The sequence below is a fragment of the Chlorocebus sabaeus genome, chromosome 23 (genome assembly GCF_047675955.1).
Source record: "Chlorocebus sabaeus isolate Y175 chromosome 23, mChlSab1.0.hap1, whole genome shotgun sequence".
Classification (NCBI taxonomy): Eukaryota; Metazoa; Chordata; class Mammalia; order Primates; family Cercopithecidae; genus Chlorocebus; species Chlorocebus sabaeus.
In genome coordinates, this window is record NC_132926.1 from 32,878,075 (window position 1) to 32,898,033 (window position 19,959).

The window sequence follows — 19,959 nt, forward strand, 5'->3', positions numbered from 1 at the left end:
CAGGTTCAAAAATGTAGCAACAAGTAACAGGTTGTGGTCCTTTTTGGTGAGGAAACAGACAAGGATGGAAGAGTAACAATGACAGTCATTGAGCTCTGTCACTGAGGAAGGGACCATGGGGTGGCCTAGGGAGGAAATGGGAAGGGACAGGATGAGAAGAGAAGGAGAAAAAATTTAATTGAATGCCTGCAGTGTGCCAGATAATGTGCTGGGCTCTGCCTTGGGCCACTGTTGTTCCTGCATGGCCATCATTATTTCCTTCTTCTTCCAGAAACAGTCCCAAGCCTTTCCTTGGTGGGGCTACCTCTCCTCCATATCAGTCCACAGGGTTAAGTAGTGCTGACCCCACCAATGAGCATATTCCAACTTTGTGGGCATAGTTAGTGGTCCAGGGATGGGCCTGAGATTGTCCAATGAGAGTTAGTTCCAGAATGCTTGCTGAGCTATTAGAAAAGAGAAGCTCTTTTTTCCATAGGGGATGCCGGCTGATAGAATCTAAGCCTGGGGCAACTGGTGTCCAACTTTCCCATCACCAAGAAGAACCTCCTGAGAATAAACTCAACCTGGAAGAAAGTAAGCCGAGATGGCTGGGGATTCTAAATGATTTTCCTGAAGCACTGGATCCAGCTCCTGGGCTTTTTGTTATGGGAGCTGAGAAACTTCCTTTCTGTTGCAGCCCAAAAAGTCTTGACTAACATGTTCATTAGGAATTAAATGACAGCAGTATTGTCTATTGATAGATACAGACTAAGGGGACGTATCTTTCTTAAGGCTTTGGGGCTAGAAGTGGTAAAATCTGAATCTAAGTCTGTTTTACTGCAGCCATGTCTATTTCCTGACATCATCCTAACTCGAAGACCCATGAGTGGCTGAGAGCTGTGAGTATCAGTGTGGATATAGCAGCCTGGAGTCCTAGATTTTAGCTCTGTCTCTACCAGAAGTGCTGCTTGTGACCTTGGAAAAACACTGCATGTCTTGGTCTCACTTTTCTCATCTGTAAAATGAAGAGGTTGAAGTAGTTGATTGCTAAAAGTCTCTTCCAGCTTTAAGAAAAAAAAAAAAAATCAATAAATCCAAGATGCTAATGGAGCCCTGTAGAAATGGAATCAATCGAAACTCAGTCACAAGAGCTGCCTGGGAGGAACAGTCTACCACAATGCTAAACAACCGTAACTCTCGGGGAAACGGCAGCCGCCACCAACAGGATTTCAAAGCAGCTTGGAAATGCTGAACAAATTCCCATCTGCGGCCCCATCTGTAATCTAAGTTCTTTCTTTCTGGAAAGAAAAGTTTCCTTTTGTGCTATTTCCCACTTCATTGACCCTTCAACCTACTACACTCTGGATGCCTCTTCCCCACAGTTCTGCAAAGCCAACAAACGACTCTTCTGAAGGTGACCTTTCCCACATCCAACAGCTTTTCCGCAGCCTGCGCAGTCCTTCACTGCTCTGCAGTTTGACCAACACTCTGACCTCGCCATGTTTTCTGAAGCTCTGTCCTTTCACTGAATCCCTAATTCTCCTCCTACATCTTCCTCTGCTACCTCCTCAGTCTCTTTTTGAGTAGCTTTCATTGTAAGCAGTTGCTCACCAAGGTTGGCATCAGCATCTTTCCTTGCTCTCTTTCCTCTGTCTTGGAAATCCTGAGTGGTGCTATTATTCAAAGCCTCGTGTTTATAAGATTGGCTCCTCCAGGCTGAGCTTTGTTCCTGAGTTCTGATACATATTTCTTTTCTTTTCTCATTTTTCTTGCCTCAGATAGGATCTTGCTCTGTTGTCCAGGCTAGAGTGTAGTGGTGCAATCACAACTCACTGCAACCTCCACCTCTCAGGCTCAAGGGATCCTCTGGAATGGCTAGGACTACAAGCGTGCACCACCACGCCTGGCTAATTTTGTTTTTTGTAGAGATGAAGTCTCACTATGTTGCCTAGGCTGGTCTTGAACTCCTGGACTCAAGTGATTATCCTATCTTGGTATCCCAAAGTGCTGGGATTACAGGTGTGAGCCACCACTCCCAGCCTCTGATCCGTATTTCTGACTGCCTTCTGGAAATGATCCTGGGACTTCAATCACAACTCATCCTAAATGGTACTTGCCATGTTTCTGCCAGATCAGCTTTTTCCCGTCATCCCCAGTTCTGCCAATGACACCAGGCTTCCTATCCCTCAAAAATAGGTAATTCTTTGGTGCAACTTTTAGCTGCTTCTCCTTCAATCCTCGTGTCTGCAAGCTGCCCCTCAGTTGCAGAGTGATTGGAATTCTACTTCCAAAGGGCTGGGCACAAGCGTGGCTTCCCTCTTCATTGCTACTGTACCTCTTGAGTCCTTCCTGCCTGGGTCATGCAGGGGCCTCCTCACTCGTCCCTTCCAGCTTCCTTCCTTCAAATGTAGCCTGTGTACATTATCACGTCATCCTCCCGGAAGCCCAGCTCTCACCAGGATGTTCCTGCCCAGTCTCTCCACAATGCTCCCTTGCCCAGTGAGTCACATGTGAACTCCACCCTGGTATCCCAGGCCCTCAGAAACCCACCCCCAACAACCTTTCCTGGACTCATGCCTTGTCCTCTGCACCGCACTCCTTACGGCTCTCTGGAGATGCTTAAATGTTTCCCAGCACTGTTCATTTCTTTATATCTCATTGTCTCTGACTCTCTCCGTCAATTCTCCACATAGTAACCAGAGGAATCTTTTTAAAAACATGATCTTATCATGTTAGTCCTTGGTTTAAAACTCTCCAATGGCTTTCCATTGCATGTAGTATAAAACCCAAACTTCTAAACATGGTCTACAAAGTCCTACATGGTATGCCATATATGATATACTCCTATATTTCATCCTCCGCTACCCTCAATTTGTAGAATTCAGCCACACTGGCAGACTGGGTCAGCTATTGTGAGCAGAATCATTAATTCAGCCAAATCTGGACACTTGGTTGTGGTTACCATGAGTGCTGTGTTGAGAAAAATCCTGCAGCCACAATTCTGTGTGGGTTCTCTGTTTTTGAACGGGTCAAGCTCATTCTTCCTCTATCTCTTCCCACCTCAGGCCCCTTCAGGGATGGCTCTTTCATCCTCAGGGCTCTGCTTCAATGCATACCCTCAGAGAGTTCCTTCCTGGTTGCTACATCCCCTTCTGCTGAGTCCACATGTGTCGGCAGAATTGTTCTCAACAAAGCACTCATGGTAACCACAACCAACTGGCCAGATTTGGCAGAATGAATGATTCTACTTACAATACCTGATCCAATCTGATCCTCTAGCTATTGTTAGATGGAAAAACTGAGGCCTAGAAGAGCAAAGATACTTACTCAAAATCCAAGCAGGAGTTAGCAGTAGAATCAATATTAGAGCTCAATTATTCCTGTTAGGCTATTATTTTTCCTTTCCACTGAGCTCTTCCCTGTTTCTAATTCATCAAGGTGGGTGGTCCCAAAGTATAGGAAGATAGCTTCTAGACCCACAGGGTATAGGAAGAAAGGCCACAAAGACCAGTGCACAGGGGCTCAGCAGGGCCTCAGCAAGGGTGTTGCAGGTAGTCTGTCACTGCAGAAGGAGTCATACATTGAAGGCTGGGGAGAGGCGTTGCCATGGTGATGGACCCGCCAAAGAAGGGCTTAGGGAGCAAGCTGCTAGACAAGCTGACTCTTAAATCAGCACATTACCAAATACTAAAAAAAAAAAAAAAAAAAAACCATAAAAAAGATTTCCATCCTCCGGCAGGGCTGGGAGGAAAATCCTAATGTCACTCTCTAGAAATCTGTCTGGGTCCGAATCAAAGATACAACTGATTTTCCCAGCACACTGTTTTTTGAACCAGGAAGAATTTTGTCCACCTTCTCATTTTGGGGTTTCCCAGAGATCTCAGCAAGGTTATCTGCTGAAGGTCATGTAGCAAGCAAAGGTGGAGGAGGCAAAGGCTATAGAAAAAAAGGTGTGGGGTGACTTTCTCCTTCTTCTGTGATGACTTTTTGGAGGCACAGGTTACCCTGCCACATCTTCACGGTTACTTATACCCACTCACCTCCAAGACTCTGCCACTGATGTATCGGTCACAAGTCTCACATTTAATGCCAAACTGGGCGTGGTAGTCAGACTCGCAGTATGGAACACCATCCCTGCAAGAAGAAGTTCACACAGGATGAGGAAGCTAGAGAGGATCAGTGAGGGTGCGCATGGCAGTTGGATTCAGGACCTGCAGCCTGTGGTGACTGAGCCAAAGTTCGATGCTCCTCCTTTAATAAACAATTTCATCTGTATGAAAGAATCATCTGACTGTGCTCCCAGATCAGTGTATGACAGGAAGCCTCCTGGGACCACCTCCCGTGTGCTCCATTTTTACCCAATGCTTATCACTTGGTGGACAGTGATAAGATTGTTATCTCTTAATTCTTATACTACCCCCTATGACTAATAGTCACTAACATTTCTTGCTGGTGTGTGCCGGGCTCTTTGATGGTGTGTGATGGCAACCCTTTGAGTCAGAATTATTAGTATCCCCATTGTGTAGGTGAGAAAACCCAAGCATAGAGCACTTTAGTAACTTGTCCCAGGCCACCCAGGATGACCTAGAGCTGGGATTCAAACCCAGGTGGTCTGGCTTCTCACCCAGGTTGTCATGAGGATTAAAGAAGATGGGTGCGGTGTACCCTAGGGCTCAGGACAGTGCCTAGCCATACTGAGTACTCAGCAAATGGCAGCTGGACGTCGCCATGATTGCTGAGAGGGGGTCTTTGAGGAGGACATTTGGTTCTCAATTCTCTAGGACTGATGTAGAGATAATTGGGGGCATTGGAGAGCTTAGCTTAGATTCTGGGCCCTGCCTCGCTCTAATGACCAAGTCTGAACTCTGAGGAGAGAGAAACATTTCTTTCACTTTTGGGTGTAAGAGAACTTGGCTCAGACACTGAGAGACCTAAAGGAGAGGCACATCACTTTTCCATCTCGAAGCTGTTGCCCTGTTGAGGTTGCTGGGGGTCCACCCTGACAGAAGCAGCAGTGAGGACTCCTATCTGACCAAGGTCTGGAGGTGTGACTGTGCCCACAAGGCAAGGACTTGTTTGTGAGCCCTTGAGACAAACCTCCCCCAACCCTTTCAATTCCTCCCCCGCTCAATCAGGTTCTCACTCTGTGGGTGCGGGAGGATAGCTCTGCAGGGAGAAAAAGTCATTTGTTAGAAGGTGGATGTGACGAGCCAACAAGATTTGAGTATAAATGCCAACACAATCTCTTTTGGATCCATTGTTGGTGAGGCCTTGGGGAATTAGCAATACACAATTCTAAAAGAGGATGGTAAAATGAGTATTTACTGGGCACTTATTGGGTGTTAAGTACAGATCTCTGAGCCCTTACACAACCCTTTGGGTAGATTATCTTCTCTCCATTTTTATAAATGAGGAAACTGAGACTCTGAGCAGTGGAGTCCCTTGCCAAGGTCACACAGGCTGGGCTTCTACCCTCGGCATCTGATGCCTGAGCCAGTGCCTCTGAGTCCCCTGCCACTCTGCCAGCAGCCAGGTAAGGGGCCCAGAGCTAGGCTGTAGAGATACCAGGTGTGGTAGGCAATCTGGGCTGGGCCTCCTTGAGAAGAGCTCTGAACAATCCCTTAAGTCCCTAGAGAATTCTGATTTAGGATTCCAGACTTAAGCACTCCTGGCCAGCAACGTACTAAAGGCACTCCTTGCTTGGCAGGCATAGAGGGGAACGCCAAACTCCTGCTAGCATGGCATCGAGAGCTCTTGGTGATGTGACCTCAGCTCACCTATGCAGCCCAGGATCCGGCTTCACCTGGGCACATATTTGAGCTCCTATACAGGATGGAGAGGTCCAACACTCACCTACCACCCTGGCCTTGCCCAGGCTGGCCATTCTGCCTAGAAACTCTCCTTCTTTGCATTTTTGAGTCTTACCTTACCTTCCATGGAGCTCTCAGAGATTCAAGATTCTACTTCATGCTAGTTAGTAGTCATCTCTTTTTTCTCTGAATATTCACAGCCCTTTACTTGTTATCTTGGACACAGGCAGGTGTTGTTTGGCCAGCATCCATTTCCCCTTCTGCTGGTAATAGTACCTCACCTGGATTTCCCTTTGGAAGCCACCCCTTTCCAGTTGAGGTCCCTGTGGGTCACCAGGGGCTGCTCTCTGGCTCTAGGGTTCAGATCCTCTGGGTCAGTGATTGGTCAGGAATGGGTATGTGACCTAACAGTGGCCAAATCAGAGGCAGCCCTGGGACATTTGCTGGAGTTCCCGGGAAGGAGGCCTCTTCCTCTGCTAGGCTTGGTATGAAAGCCTGGAGTGTTGGGAATCTTCTTTGCTAGCACTTGGGGAGGACCAGGTTGAGAACTAATCCACCATGAAGACAGCAGAGAAAGACAGGGACAGAGAGAGAGAGAGAAAGAGAGAGAGAGAGAGAGACAAAAAGATAGATAGAGAAAGACAGAGACTTCTGAAGTACTAATGACATCCTTAAGCCCCTGGATTCCTCCATGCCTGAAGCCAGTGTGCCTCTGGCCTTCCCATTTCTGTGAGTTAATAAAGTCCTATTTTTGCTTTTAATTGAGTTGGAGTTGGGTTTTCTGTCGCTTAGGATCAAAAAGGTCTTAAAGAATAAAGCTTGTCTGGGCTCCTGATCACACATTCCCTGGTGTCATAATTCTTCATGAATGCAGCATATGTTTCCCATATTAGAATACAGCATCTTGACAGGAGAAGCATGTGCGTTGCAGCTCTGTGTGCTTGCCACTGCCTGGCATCAGGCCAGAGAGTGGCATCTAGAAGCGTCTGGGGTCATGTGGTATCAAAGCTGTGACAAAGGGTCTGTGCTGATAATTGCTTTTAGGTACTTGAGTATATAAATGTGGTCCCTGGGGCCTAGCAACAAGGTGATGCTTGTCTAATACTGCAGTGTGTGGGTCACTGGAGGTTGGCCTCTCTGGATACCTGTGCACCCATCACCTCCTGTCATTTCCATTAAATTCATTCAGCAACTATGTTACTGACTGTGGGTCAGGCGTGGCTCTCAGGGCAGGGGATGTAGCAGTGATTAAAACAAAGCCCCTGTCCTGGTGGGGACAGAGATTAAACACTATTATTGGAGCAAGTTATTTACTCTCTCAAGTCTAAGTATTCAGGGGGGATCAATTCCTCAAAGGGGCAGTTATGAGGATTTAAAGTGATACAAAGTAGTGAGTTCCTTCTCCATAATTAAAGCACAATAAACGGTAGGTAGTATTACTAGCATTATTACAAAGTTACCAGGGATAAATATGTAATTATCAATGGTGGCAGCCTGTGTGAAGGAAACAAACAAGGTACTCTGAGGGCCCAAAATGGGGCAGTAAATGAGAGATGACTGGAGGAGAAGGCATGGGGACCGAGACCAGAAGGGAGAGAAGGGCCAGCAGGTGTGTGAGGAACAGGGAGGGTGTCTCGGGCAGAGGGAACCCACAGGGGAAAGAGGCTTCTGGGAAAGATGCCGTTTGGCCAGAGTGCAGTAGCAGATGGAAGGGAAGGGAGATGATGCTGGAGGTGGGCATGGGCCCGATGGGGCAGGCCCCACAGAATGCAGATGCCCAGGCAGCTGGGGCGGGAGCAGGGGGACCCACTTGCTGATGTACTCCCCGGTGAGGATGACGCTGCAGGTCTGGCACTTGAAGCAGCTGACGTGCCACTGCTTGTCCAGAGCCAGGAGTGACTGGCCGTGCTTGATCTCCTCCTTGCACCCGGCACAGTCTGCAGAGACAAGAGGACACTGCTGAGCAAAGCACCCTGGGCCCTTTGACCCCTGCTATCTCAGGCTCACGTTGAGGAAACCCCTCCCTGAACGCCAGTGTTCCCATAGTTGCTCCCACCCTGACACTGGCAGCTGCCCAGAGGCTCTCCCAGGGGAGAGGAAAGGCCACTGGAGCCCTGGCCTCTTGACAAGGGGTCTTGGTGTAGGGGAGAAAGAAAGACCTCCCTGCTTGTCATCAAGACCACATTGTTCACTGAAAGTGGACCCTGCGCTGCTTCCAGCCCTCCTCAAATTGCTAACTAAGCTCTGCTGCTGTCCATGACCTTGCCATCTGCAGTGTCAGCATCACCTGGAAGCTGACAGTGTGTAGCATCGCAGGCCCCACCCAGACCTCTTGAATTTTAACAAGACCTCCGTGCAGAGTGAAGTTTAAGAAGCACTGCGCCTGGGGTTGGGCTAAGTATACATTTTTTCAAACTCTTAGGCTATATACTCAATGGCAAGGGCTGTGTTTATATTTTGTGGTTAAACCTATTCCTTTGCCTAGCACAGTGCTCAGCCCATAACAGGAACTCAAAGCATATTTACTGAATGTGTATGAATGAATGGGCCTGATGGTACCCAGGCAACAAAGAGAATTTCCATGCCCACCCCTTCCCCATTGTGCTTCACACATTCAACATGTGCCTTCCCAGGTGGCAAGGATTATAGGGTCTGATAAGACTGTCCCAAACCAGAAAGGTGCTCTCACTCCCTGTCATGGTCACCCTGGAATGTGAGTTGGGGCCAACAGAATGTGGGCCAAGCCTAGCATCAGCTTGTTGCTCAATGAATGTCTGGAGAGGGTCCGGAAATGGAGCCAACATCCAAGGCACTTGGCAACTGCTGGGAATTCAGGCCTAGCCAACTGGATGACCCACTTTGGAGGAGGAAAGGGTCATGGGGCAAAGTTGACCAGAGGAAAAACTTCTCTGTTGGCTCCATAAGACGAATGCACACTTGGGAGTAGTGAGGAGAGCAGAAACTGCATGTAAAGTTAGGGGATGCTGGCTGGACAGCCCCCACATCCAGCTGGGAGACCGTCCTAGAAGAAAAGATGATGTGTCTGCAAATCTAGGAAGGGTGGAGGGTCCAGCCAGCTGTGCGGAGGGTCTGGGGCCCTGATGAAGTGTTTGTATGAGTCAGTTCCCACAGTACTCCACCTCTTGGCTGTTGCATGCCTTTCTAACATCCCTTAGTACAAGTTGGGGGCAGAAAGGTCTCTACTTGCAAAACACTTCAAGCCCCAAGCCTTCAGATGGGGGTTGGGAGAAGAAAGAGTTTTGGGATTTATCTCTTTTCCTTTCTATTCTCCTGGGGTAAGTCTATAAGTCTATTTGCACCCCCTGCCCAATAATTAGACTTCAGAATGCAATAGCTTAGAGAGGTCAGGTACCCCCTTCTCTTTTATAGGTAGACAGGGATCTGAAATGACTTGTCCATGCTCAGTATAGATGAACCCAAGGACTGTAGACACCTGGTCAAGCTTTCTAGGCCACTAATACTGAACTTGTATCTCTGTGGGCCTCCCCAACAGGGCCTCAACATTCCACAGGGGTTCGGAGCTCACAGAGTATTTGGTCAAATATCCCACTCAGTGCAGTACCTACAGCATTCTTGACAAGTGGGCACTCCTCCTCTGCTTAATTACCTCCAGTAGTGGGCAGTTTAACCACTCCTGAGGAAGGGGTGGTGAGGAAGTCCACTCTGCTCTTGGACAGGTATGCTTGTCATGACTGTCTTCTTTATATGGAGCCGAGACTTGACTCCTGTGACTGCTCCCATTCTTATGCATCAAGAATAATCTACCTCTTTTCCCATATGACAGTTCTTTCAAAGAATTAAAGACAACTATAGTTTCTCTCTTCTTTATTCCTTACACTTTTTCTTGCTTGACAAGGTCATCTACTGAACAAATTCACTTGTGGATTCCACGAAGAAAGACATGTTATTGGCAAACAACCCAATTCTCCATTTCTTCAAAAAAAACTTATTGCATAGCTGGATCCTTTCATAGCTACATTCTAGTAATGAAAATGAATCCTATCTCTTCAACTTTCAGTAGTACATCTGAGATGAATTTAGCCCCTTGAGTTAAGCTGTAGGAGATAGTACAGCACAGTGGTTAGAGGCTGGGTTGAGAGTTGGAGTGAGTGGTGGGAAGTTGGCCTAGGAGAGAATCCCAGGTCCTTCCCTTATGAATTGTGTGGTCTCTAAGCCCAGACTTACTCATCTGAATATCTTCCTTAAAACACTGGTGTGAAGGTTAATTAAAATCAGGCCCGTTAGGCCTTAGCACAAGGCCCATATGTATCCAATAAGTGGTTGTTGTCATTATTATTTCATATCCTCCTGTTTTTAACCCACATTCTGTGCATTACCCAATCTCTGTTCTGAAGTCAGGAGTGATAGTCTTTTTTAGGGAAGCCTGCTGATTCTCCGTGAGAATTTTGGGACGTCTTCTCCATGTGGCTTTTCTTTTTAGGTTATACTGCTGCTCCCCCATTATATCAGCTTCTTACTTATTAGGACCTTTTCTCCCTCTTCTTCCTCCTTTTACTCTTGACCACCAGTGGAGCCTCAGGCATGCCACCAGGGAGCCCGTGGGTCTGGTGTAATAAATAGAATCAGGAAAACCACACCCTGTTCCAAGTTGGTGTCTGCAGAGCCAGCTGTCCACTCCTCCATATGTTCCTCTCAATTCCAAAATTACAGTCTTCAGCTGGCAGAATGTATGATGCTACCACCTGTCCCTCACAGATCCCTCAGTTATAAACTGAGGCCTCCTAAAGACATTAGACAGTCATTTTTATCTTTTTTAGACTGTGTCATTCATTCTATTTAAATCAGCAAAAATGAGTGGGTTTTGTGAGTCATAGCAAGCTCCGTACCTTGTTTTAGGCAACTAATCCAGGAAGACTAGACACTTCCCAAGTTGCAAGTCATGTCTCTGGTACAGGGTGTTAAGGGAATAGGATCTAAGGCCAGACTGGCTGCTCTCACATTCTAGTTCCATTATTCGTTATCTGGGTGACTTTGGGCAAGTCATTTATGCTCACTGAGTCTCAGTTTTCTCATCTATAAAATAATCACTCTTATCTCCCTCATAGGGTTGTTGTAATGATTAAATGAAATCTTCTGTAAAAAACACTTAGTGAGGTGCTTGACAATAGTAATAATCTATGTTAGTGGTGGTGATGGTGGTGGTGGTGGTATTGTTGGTGCTGACAGTGTTGGTGGTGATGATGATGACAGTGGTGATGGTGGTAATAATATTGGTGGTGATGGTGTTGCTGCTGCTGGTGATGGCGATAGTGGTAATAGTGGTGATTATGCTAGTGTTGGTGATGGTGGTGGTGATTGTGTTGGTGGTGACAATGGTATTGATGGTGATGGTGGTGGTGATTGTGTTGGTGGTGACAATGGTATTGATGGTGATGGTGGTGTTGGTCATAATGGTGATGAGGGTAGTGATGGTAGTGATGATGGTAGTGATCGGTTGGTGGAGACATGGTGTTGGTGGTGATTGTGGTGGTGGTGTCAATGGTGTCGGTCATGATGATGGTGGTGATGGTGGAGAAGGTGATGGTGATGATGGTGGTGGTGGTGGTACTGCTGCTACTGCATCTGATTGTTCTCAATGAGGTTTTTGCAGTATTTGGCAACAGTAACAGTTAATCAGTGTTAGCAATGATGGTGGTTATTGCGGTAGTAATGATGGAGGTGGTGGTGATGGGGATGATGGTAGTGATCGCGTTGTTGGTGACAGTGTTGTTGGTGGTGATGATGGTGGTGGTATTGATGGTATTGTTCATGATGATGGTAGTGATGGTGAAGATAGTGGTGGTGATGATTGTGATGATGATGGTAGTAGTGATGACAATGATAATGGTGGTGGTGTTAGTGATGATGATGGTGAGGGTAGTGGTGTGATGGTGATGGCAATGGCAGTGATGGTGGTGATGTTAGTGATGATGATGGTTATGGTGGTGGTGTGATGGCAATGGTGGTGATGTTAGTGATGATAGTGATGGTGGTGATATGATGGTGATGGCAGTGGTGGTGCTGTTGCTGAGACTGCTGCTGATTCTTCTCACTGAGGTCTGTGCAGTGCCTGGAAATAGTAACAGTCAATCAGTGTTTGCAATGATGATGGTTATTGTGGTGGTGGTGATGGTGATGGTGGAGGTGGTGGTGGTGGTGGGGTTTCTGCTGCTACTGTTGCTGATTCTTCTCAGTGAGGCTGGTGAGGAAACATTTCTTCTACCTGTGGTAACATAATTATTTTCTCTTGATAGTTCTTGAGTATTTTTCTTGGTCTCTTTGAAGTAGACACTGCTCCTGATTTTCCAAAACATTTTTATTTACTCTCCAGAGATGAAACGTCACACTTGTAGCTTAAAAAAACCCAATTATTTTGTTCTTCTTTTCCTTTTCCATGATATGTTCTTTTTCTTAGCAATCTCTTAAACCTGGCTTTGGTTTCCTGTATCCCATGGGAGCTCAGAAGGCCTTCCAGCACCCCATCTAGTCAGGAGCTACTTTGCATTTGCAGCATGAATAGTGACCACCTTTGGAGAAAATACTTCTGTAAAACATATCACTGTAGATCCATGGATTGATGTCTTTACTTTGTGAGAAACAAGATAAGCTATAATACTAAGTATGCCCCCACTGGAAATTGCCCAGGTGCTCATTTTCTCCTCTTGACTCACTTTTTCCTCACCTTCTTCCACCTCCTAAACATCTAAATTATGGTGGACACATTTGGGAGCCTTTCTTTGAAAACGCACTCACATGTGAGACTCCCACATTCAGCTGAAGAACTATCCCATCTAACACAGTCGGTGATAGGTGCAGCACAAATGCATACAGTAACACACAACCCAAACTAGGGGAAGTAACAACTGATCCAGGAGTCTTAATCGCAATCTCTTTTGGTGTGCTTTCTATATTAAACCTCCACACCAAAATCATCCCTCACTCTGTATTTATAGAGCATTTTATACACTGCAAGGCATCCTAGTTTGAGCCCCGAACTAATACATTTGCTTTCCCCAACACTCCCGTGAGGAGGATAGGAAATTCTATCCCTCTTTCATAACTGGGTAAACTGAGTCTCAGGGAGGCTTCGTGACTGCTTTGCAGTATGCAGAAGTTTGGCAGCCTCCCAACTCAGGCTCACTTCTCCCTCTCCTGCCTCACATATGGCCCCATCAGTCTCTGGGGTCCTCAGCACTGGCCACAGGGTCGTGGTCCCACATCCCAGCCTCCTTGTTTTTCTGTCACTCTGGATGATGCTTTCAAGGAGCTGTGAAGGATAACACTGTATGCACTCAGCCACCTTGACATGGAAACCTGGTTGGAGCAGCGATCTATTCTTGAGCATCATCAAGGACGCCAAAGGAAGGGCTGTGCACATTCCAGGAACAGATCCGATTTGGCTGAAAGGAAGAGGAGGCAAGGGAGGGAGCCTTCTCATTGTCTTTCTCCTCAGCTCACCACAGCTGGACGGACTCCAGGGAAGCCCCTGGGAGCTAAGCCCTGCTGACTCGGGGTGGTCTCTGCTCACTCTCTCTGGCTGGATGCAGCCCAGCATGCTGACTCTGCTGGTACCATGACCAACAGCACCCTGCACCCGCACAGTGATGCAGCACAGGAGGCTAATGGGTTTTCATTGATTCTCTTGTCCAGGCCAGTGAGAGTGTCATATAACATGAAAGAACACTGGAGCCTAGTGTGGCTTACCAAGACCCAGGGGGCCAGGTCTATGTTTGTGTGGGCACGTGCAGCAGCAGTCTGCCAAGGGCATCTGGGAACAACGATTGAGACATCTTATCACTAGGCACACTTGAGTGGGATGGACATCCCACAAATTAGAATGACCATTCTGAGGCGCGCTCCTGGTCCTCAGTTTCCCTCCAAATCTGTGGTTGGTGATAAAACATAACATTCATCATGGCATGACAGATGCTTCCTTTATCCCTAGATGGTGGTTCTGAATCTCAGGAACAGCAAATGAATCACCCAGGAAGCTTACTAGGAATGTTGACTCCTAGGTTCCATCCCTAGAGGTGCAGGGTGAGCCCAGACATTTGCATTTTTACAAGTCCCACAGTGAAGCTGATGCGGTGGTCTATGGGACCCTCTAAGAGGCACTAACACGGTTCTTGTGGTTTGCTCCCAGGGCACCCCATACTACCTCTTCTGTAAGCCATGTCCGCCAATTCTTATTAGTGGAGTCAGTAAAAATTCAGAGCCACTGGTGAAAAAACATTTGATAAGCCCTATTGAGGTATCCGTGGGACATAAGATCAGGAACTCAGCTTGTCCCAGAGGAGGCATACCATGTGGCAAATATGTGGCACTGGCTACCACTGTTTATGGCCAGGCAGCCCTTCTTCTCTGCATTGTGCTTGTGAAACTTGTGAGTCTGGGCCACATACCAACAGGGTCATGATGCAGGAGGCCTCCAGGTCGCGAACCTCTCCTACTTCCCTCCAGGCCTGTGGGAGCAGTTGGCAGTGCTGGGAAAGGGGAGCCCAGGGAGATCACACCCATGGACAGGGAGATACCCATGGGGAGGACTCACGGCTTGGTCCACGAATCTTGATGGGCTTACTGCTGGCCATGGACTGCGAGCACGTTTGGCACACACATTCTTTACCGCTGAAGGTCACCTTGTCTCCAATGGGGAAAGGCTTCCTGCAAGTGGGATGAGGGAGAAATTCAACACACCCTCTTCTGAGGGATTCTGTAGCTGACCACACATGTGCTCAAAGCACTTTGGTAACACATACAGCTTGACTTCTAGAGCACCACACAAATTCAAATGCTGTTCACAGTGACAGGCCAACTAAACTGTTCAATTAGGGGCCTGGTGGCGAGAACTGGAGCCCAGTTGGGGTGTTTGTGTATTTTGGGCAGATCATGATGCTTATCTGAGCTTACATGTCGGGTTGTAAGAAGCAGAGGTTACTAACTCCTCATATACTTGTTCTCTCTCCTGGAAGGACTTTTTCCATCCCAATTTGATCTATTCCCATATGTCAAGGATTCATTCAACTCCCAAACTTATTTTTCCATCCCAATTTGATCTATTCCCATATGTCAAGGATTCATTCAACTCCCAAACTTACCAAAATTTCTTCCTTTTACTACTCAGGCATTTTTCAAAATCCCCCTTTCCAATAGGAAGTTTGTAAGTCTGTAAATAATCTCTTCCTCTCCTCCTCCGGATTTATTCAGTTTCCACAGCTGAGGAGTCTCAAATTGGTATAGGCTCTGCCTCCCCAACTAAATTATGAACCGTGTACAGAATCCCGGGCACCACCACGCCCACTGTTGAGCTGCTCTCGCCCATGCAGTGGGATGCCTGTTATGAGGACTCTGAGCACAGCACCTAACATTGGCTCCCAGGGGCTCCATTGCCCTTGTATCAGCACTGTGGCACAACGGAGGGAGCACTGGGTCAAGAGTTGGGGGAGCTGTGTTCTTATCGTGGCTCAGCCACTACCTTGTGGTAGAAAGACATCGCATGATCTTGGGGAGTCACCTCATCTCTCTGGGGCTTGACAGAAACCTCATCTTGTACCATAGGAACCCTCTGTGCTAACTTCTGATGGGTCTGGGATTCCAGGGCTCAGGGCTCAGGTTTTAAGAGCTGAGTAGATTAATGAATTCCATGAGAGGATTACGTTTTCTTACACACTGTGTCATTAGTCTCAATCAGAAACTCTAGTTACTCTAACTGGTAAGTGGTGGTTATTTTGTGGGGAGAATAATTAATCTATACATTCCTTTCCCAATTAAAAAAATACATATATACTCCAATCATGCTTTACTTATGACGTAATCAGAGCTATCCATTAACATTTAATGTATTTGTGGGCAGGGCTGAACTTTCTTCATTTTTTCATCTCCTTAATGTGTTGCTTGGCATTCAGTGAAGTCTTAATGTACACTTGCTGAATTAACAAGTGATGGAGATGCACAGGGTGAAGCAGGAGGTAGTGATGAGCTCTCCATCCCAAGAGATGTCCTGAGAGCAGGCAGATGACTATCATCATGATAATAAAAGGAATAACAAAAACAGACACTCTCACATACTGGTCACTGAGCTAATGTCTTTGCATCATTATCTCATTAATCTTCAAGAAAACCCAGTGAGGTTGGATTGGCTTTGACGTTCATTTTACTGGTGGAGAAACTGAGGCTTACAGAGGTGGGGGTCACTTGCCAGGGTCACTCCAACAGCATGAAGTGGTGCCAGAATGATGGAGGAAGGCTATGAACAGACATCCCTGTCCCACCTGTGGATGAGGGTGTGGGAAGCTGGGCCTGCTCCACAGTTTCCAAACTGACTTCTGAGAGACTCAGTGGTTTCTTTGGGGGCCTTTTGAGAGGAATTGGGAGGCTGAGTTTGGAGGTACAGATCCTCACTCTGCCTATCACAGGACAAACCAGTGTTTTAGATCAGATTGTATTTTATAAGAAAGATTCACATGCAACAGTGTTTGAAAACCATTGGCCCATCAGATCCCTCCACACCTGAGGTTCCAGAAATCTAAATGCCCAGCATAAACCTTGTACACCCCAGAATTTCCTGGAAAAAGCCAGGTCTTCCCCTGCCCTGGGGGCTTATGCAGAGGGTCCCAGTCCCTGCTGGTCACCCGCTCACCTGCACAAGCTGCACACGAAGCACTTGGGGTGGTAGGTGCGGCCCAGGGCCGAGATGACTTCGCCTGTGATGAAGTCCCGGCAGCTGTCACAGCGGGTGCCATAGAGTTGCTGGTAGTCCTGGGTGCAGATGTACTCCTGGTTCTTGAAGAAGAAGCCTGACTGGGCCAGGCCACAGCCACATACTTGGGGAAACAAGGAGGAAAACAACGGCAGGTTGAGTGCAGGGAGGGTCTGCAAGCAGAAGGTCCTCATCGGGGGAAATGCTGGTGTCTGACTGTGTCATGAGTGGCCACAGAATGGTAGCATGTCAGACTTCACAGGCCTTTGGTGCCAGAATTCCTTAAAGAATGGCCAGTAGGCCACTAGCATCAGTATCACCCTGAGAGCTTCTTACAATCCAGAGACCTGGGCCTAAATCAGACTTCCTGGGACTGAGGCCGGGGCATCTGCATTTGAACAGCACTCCCCAGCCCCACTAGGTTGACTCTGATGCACACTAAGAAGCACTGATGTGTACATTCCTCCCAATACACAAATGAAAAGTTTAAAGTTTAAGCTGTGCAGCTCATGCAAGGCTGCACAGCTGGTGGAAATATGAATGTAATAAAAGAACCACTCAGTTAAACATTTCCTGGGTACTTCCTATGTGCATGATTCTGTGCCAGGTGAAGAGCAGTGTGGGGACCATATGCTCCAAATCCCAACCTGGAGATACCTTCGGATGGCAATGGGATGGATGATTTGAAGTCTAGAATCTGTGCTCACCATAGCCATAAGGAGTGAGGGGTGTCTATTCCCAGGCAGGAATAATAAAACACAATCCCTGAATTTCAAAGAGCTAAAAATGCTGCAGAGACAAGATCATATAGAAAAAAATGTCCCATATCGTCGGTGACGGGCCACAGAGCCAGTGCAAGCAGTAAGGACTGTGAATGAGGTAGAAGAAAGAAGCCTTGTCGGTTGCAAGGGATCATGGGAGGCTTTTCAGAGGAGGTAGCATCTGAGTTGAACACTAAAGGAACAGAATGAGCCAAAGCACAGAGGCAGGAAGGTGCAAGTGATATTTGATTTGTGTGAAGGCTAGACGTAGGGGTGGTGTTTGTAGGAAGTGGTGAGAAGTAACGCAGGAAAAGATTGTTCAGACCAGTTGGAGGAAGGCCTGGATCCAGTTTAAGAAGATTAGGTTTTGTAGGATACTGAGGAGCCATGGATGTTTTTTTCCCTAGTTTAGAAAAATTTAGAAAAATATCTCAAACATATATAAAAATGGGAGAAGACTGTAATAATTCTCCATCACTCAGCTGCAAAAATGATCAATTACATTGATGGCTTTTGAACAGAGATGCAACAGGATTTTACAAGGCGTTTCATAAAGTCTCTTGGAATATTCTTTTGGATAATAGGGAGAAATAAATGTAGGACAAAACAGAAAAACAAGTAGATTTTTAGGTGTTTGAAAAATTGAATTATGTGAGATCCACCCCGACTTAGAAATATGAGATTTTCCTGTAAGGAGTTAAGTTGTGACATGAACACACGATGGGCAGAGCAGAAAGATGCAAAATTTCTTCCAAGGGAATAAATGGCTTGCAGGGCCACCAGGACTGTAGTAACCCACTGAATGTACCGAGCAGCTAAAGCAAGGATGTGCCAGCCAGGAAGGGGGCTGGTTAGCAATCAGTGGAAGGCAACTGGGGGGCCCATTTAAATCCTGTCACCAGCTCCTCTGGTTCTGAGGCTGCTGTCTGATGGACTGACTTTCCAGCTAGATTGCCTCTGAGAGGCCAGGTGCTGGCCAGGCCACCATGAAACAGTCCAACTCAAGGTCACACCTCTTGTCTACATTGATGAACAGGTATTCTGGCTTTCTACATCAGTTTCCTGAGGACTTGGTTAGTACAAGTCAGCTTTCTCAAGGGTGATCAATGATGGGAAAACCAATAAGATAGTTACCAAGCCTATAAGTCTGAAGAGTCAGCCTGGAACTGAGTGAAAACACCCCAGCAAATACTACCTCACCTTTAACAGAGAAAGTTGTTTCACAAAAGCAGCCAGGATAAAAATAAGAGAGAGTGCTAGGTCAATGCCAGGAATATTTCATAAGTGTTTGTTCACCTCTGGGGACTGGAGGCTTAAGGGGTGAGGCTGAGTGAGGAGGAGGTAGGTTCAGAAGTCACTGCATTGGGGGAACAGCTCAGGACAGTGGGAGACACAATGGTCTGAGAGTCAGACCACCCAACCTCTGGTCTCATCACTGAGTAGAACTGCCATGCTGTAAGTCTATGAGAAGAAAAGCTTCCTTTAGGGCTTACTCTACACCTAAACATTTTAAACTCAGTGTGAAGCATTGCTTGTGACCCCTGACTCCACCCCTATGAAGAGGCAGGAGTATGGTGGAGACGGTGGTGGTGGCAGAAATCTGGGAAGGGTTCATCTTCCATCAGGCATTATGAAAATTAATCACATCAAACAATGTCTGGTCTCACGAGCAGGCAAAGCCAGAGCACAGGCTGTTCTGGGCCGTGCAGGTGGTGGAGCAATTGACTTCATGGCTGTGGAATCAATTAGGTCATGGCCTACAACCTCACTGGAAACAGCTCCTGTTTTTTCCCTTTTTTTTTTCTCCTTTGTCTCCCTTGCCAACTCCACCCCCAGAGCCACCTCTCCCAGTGGAGAAATCCAGGCGACCGTAGGAAAACTTGGAACAATCAGTTCTCTATTTCTCCCAAGGAACTGAAGGAGGAAGTTTTTGGTAGAAAGGATGTAAAGGTTGATGAGTCTCTCAGGGGTTCCTGGAAATACAGCAGGGAGCACAGGGATGGAAGGCAAGCCCGACCAGCAAGACAGATGGATCTGAGGCTGAGTGGAGCCAGACATTCAAATAACAGGAAAGCCACGGAGAGGGTTTGCAGTACGGAACTGATGTGGAATGAACATACCTGGGGCAGTCGTTATTCTGTGAATCAAAAAAATGAAGTCTACCAATTAAAAACAGCAGACCCTATGGATTAACAATGGAATGGAATATTGAACGTTAAAACTGCTTTGAGCAAATCCAGTATAAATGCTCAAGGTAAATATAAGGCCCAGAAGGAGGGCTTGCACACAGCCCCGGAATGTGTCAGTGAATAATGTGCTGTTTTGTAGGTTACTGGACCTTTGTCCATGGTCCTGTTCTAGCACTCAAGTGCTGGGAGATTTTGAAAAAGTTACCCCAGCTCTCTGGAGCTCATTTGTAAGATGAAGGGGCTGGGTGGTTAACTGAGGACACACCTAGATCAGAAAGTCCAAGACTCTGTGATACAATTTTAGTGATTTTCAACTTTTCAAATGAGACTGGATTTTATGGAATTTCAAAATCCAAGAGTTAGAAGAGTCCCTGAGGGTGATCTAATTCATTATTTAGAACATTTCATTGTGAAATATACAATACATAGAGAAAATGTATAAAATATATATGTACGGTTTAAAGAATAGTAAAATAACTCCCATGTACCCACTACTGAGTTTA

At 46.8% G+C, this 19,959-nt stretch overlaps 1 protein-coding gene across 2 annotated transcripts in view; it reads right to left on the reverse strand.

Annotated features, from left to right (window-relative positions):
* ABLIM3 (actin binding LIM protein family member 3) overlaps positions 1–19,959 on the reverse strand; it is a 117,324-nt gene that overhangs the window by 42,912 nt on the left and 54,453 nt on the right. For both annotated transcript variants that reach the window (XM_008014924.3, XM_038006196.2), the window contains exons 4-7: positions 16,447–16,630; positions 14,359–14,471; positions 7,600–7,726; positions 4,020–4,113 (exon numbers count right to left, since the gene is read on the reverse strand). In XM_008014924.3, the coding sequence (XP_008013115.1) occupies positions 4,020–4,113; positions 7,600–7,726; positions 14,359–14,471; positions 16,447–16,630 (518 nt within the window). The remainder of the gene's footprint in view (positions 1–4,019; positions 4,114–7,599; positions 7,727–14,358; positions 14,472–16,446; positions 16,631–19,959) is intronic.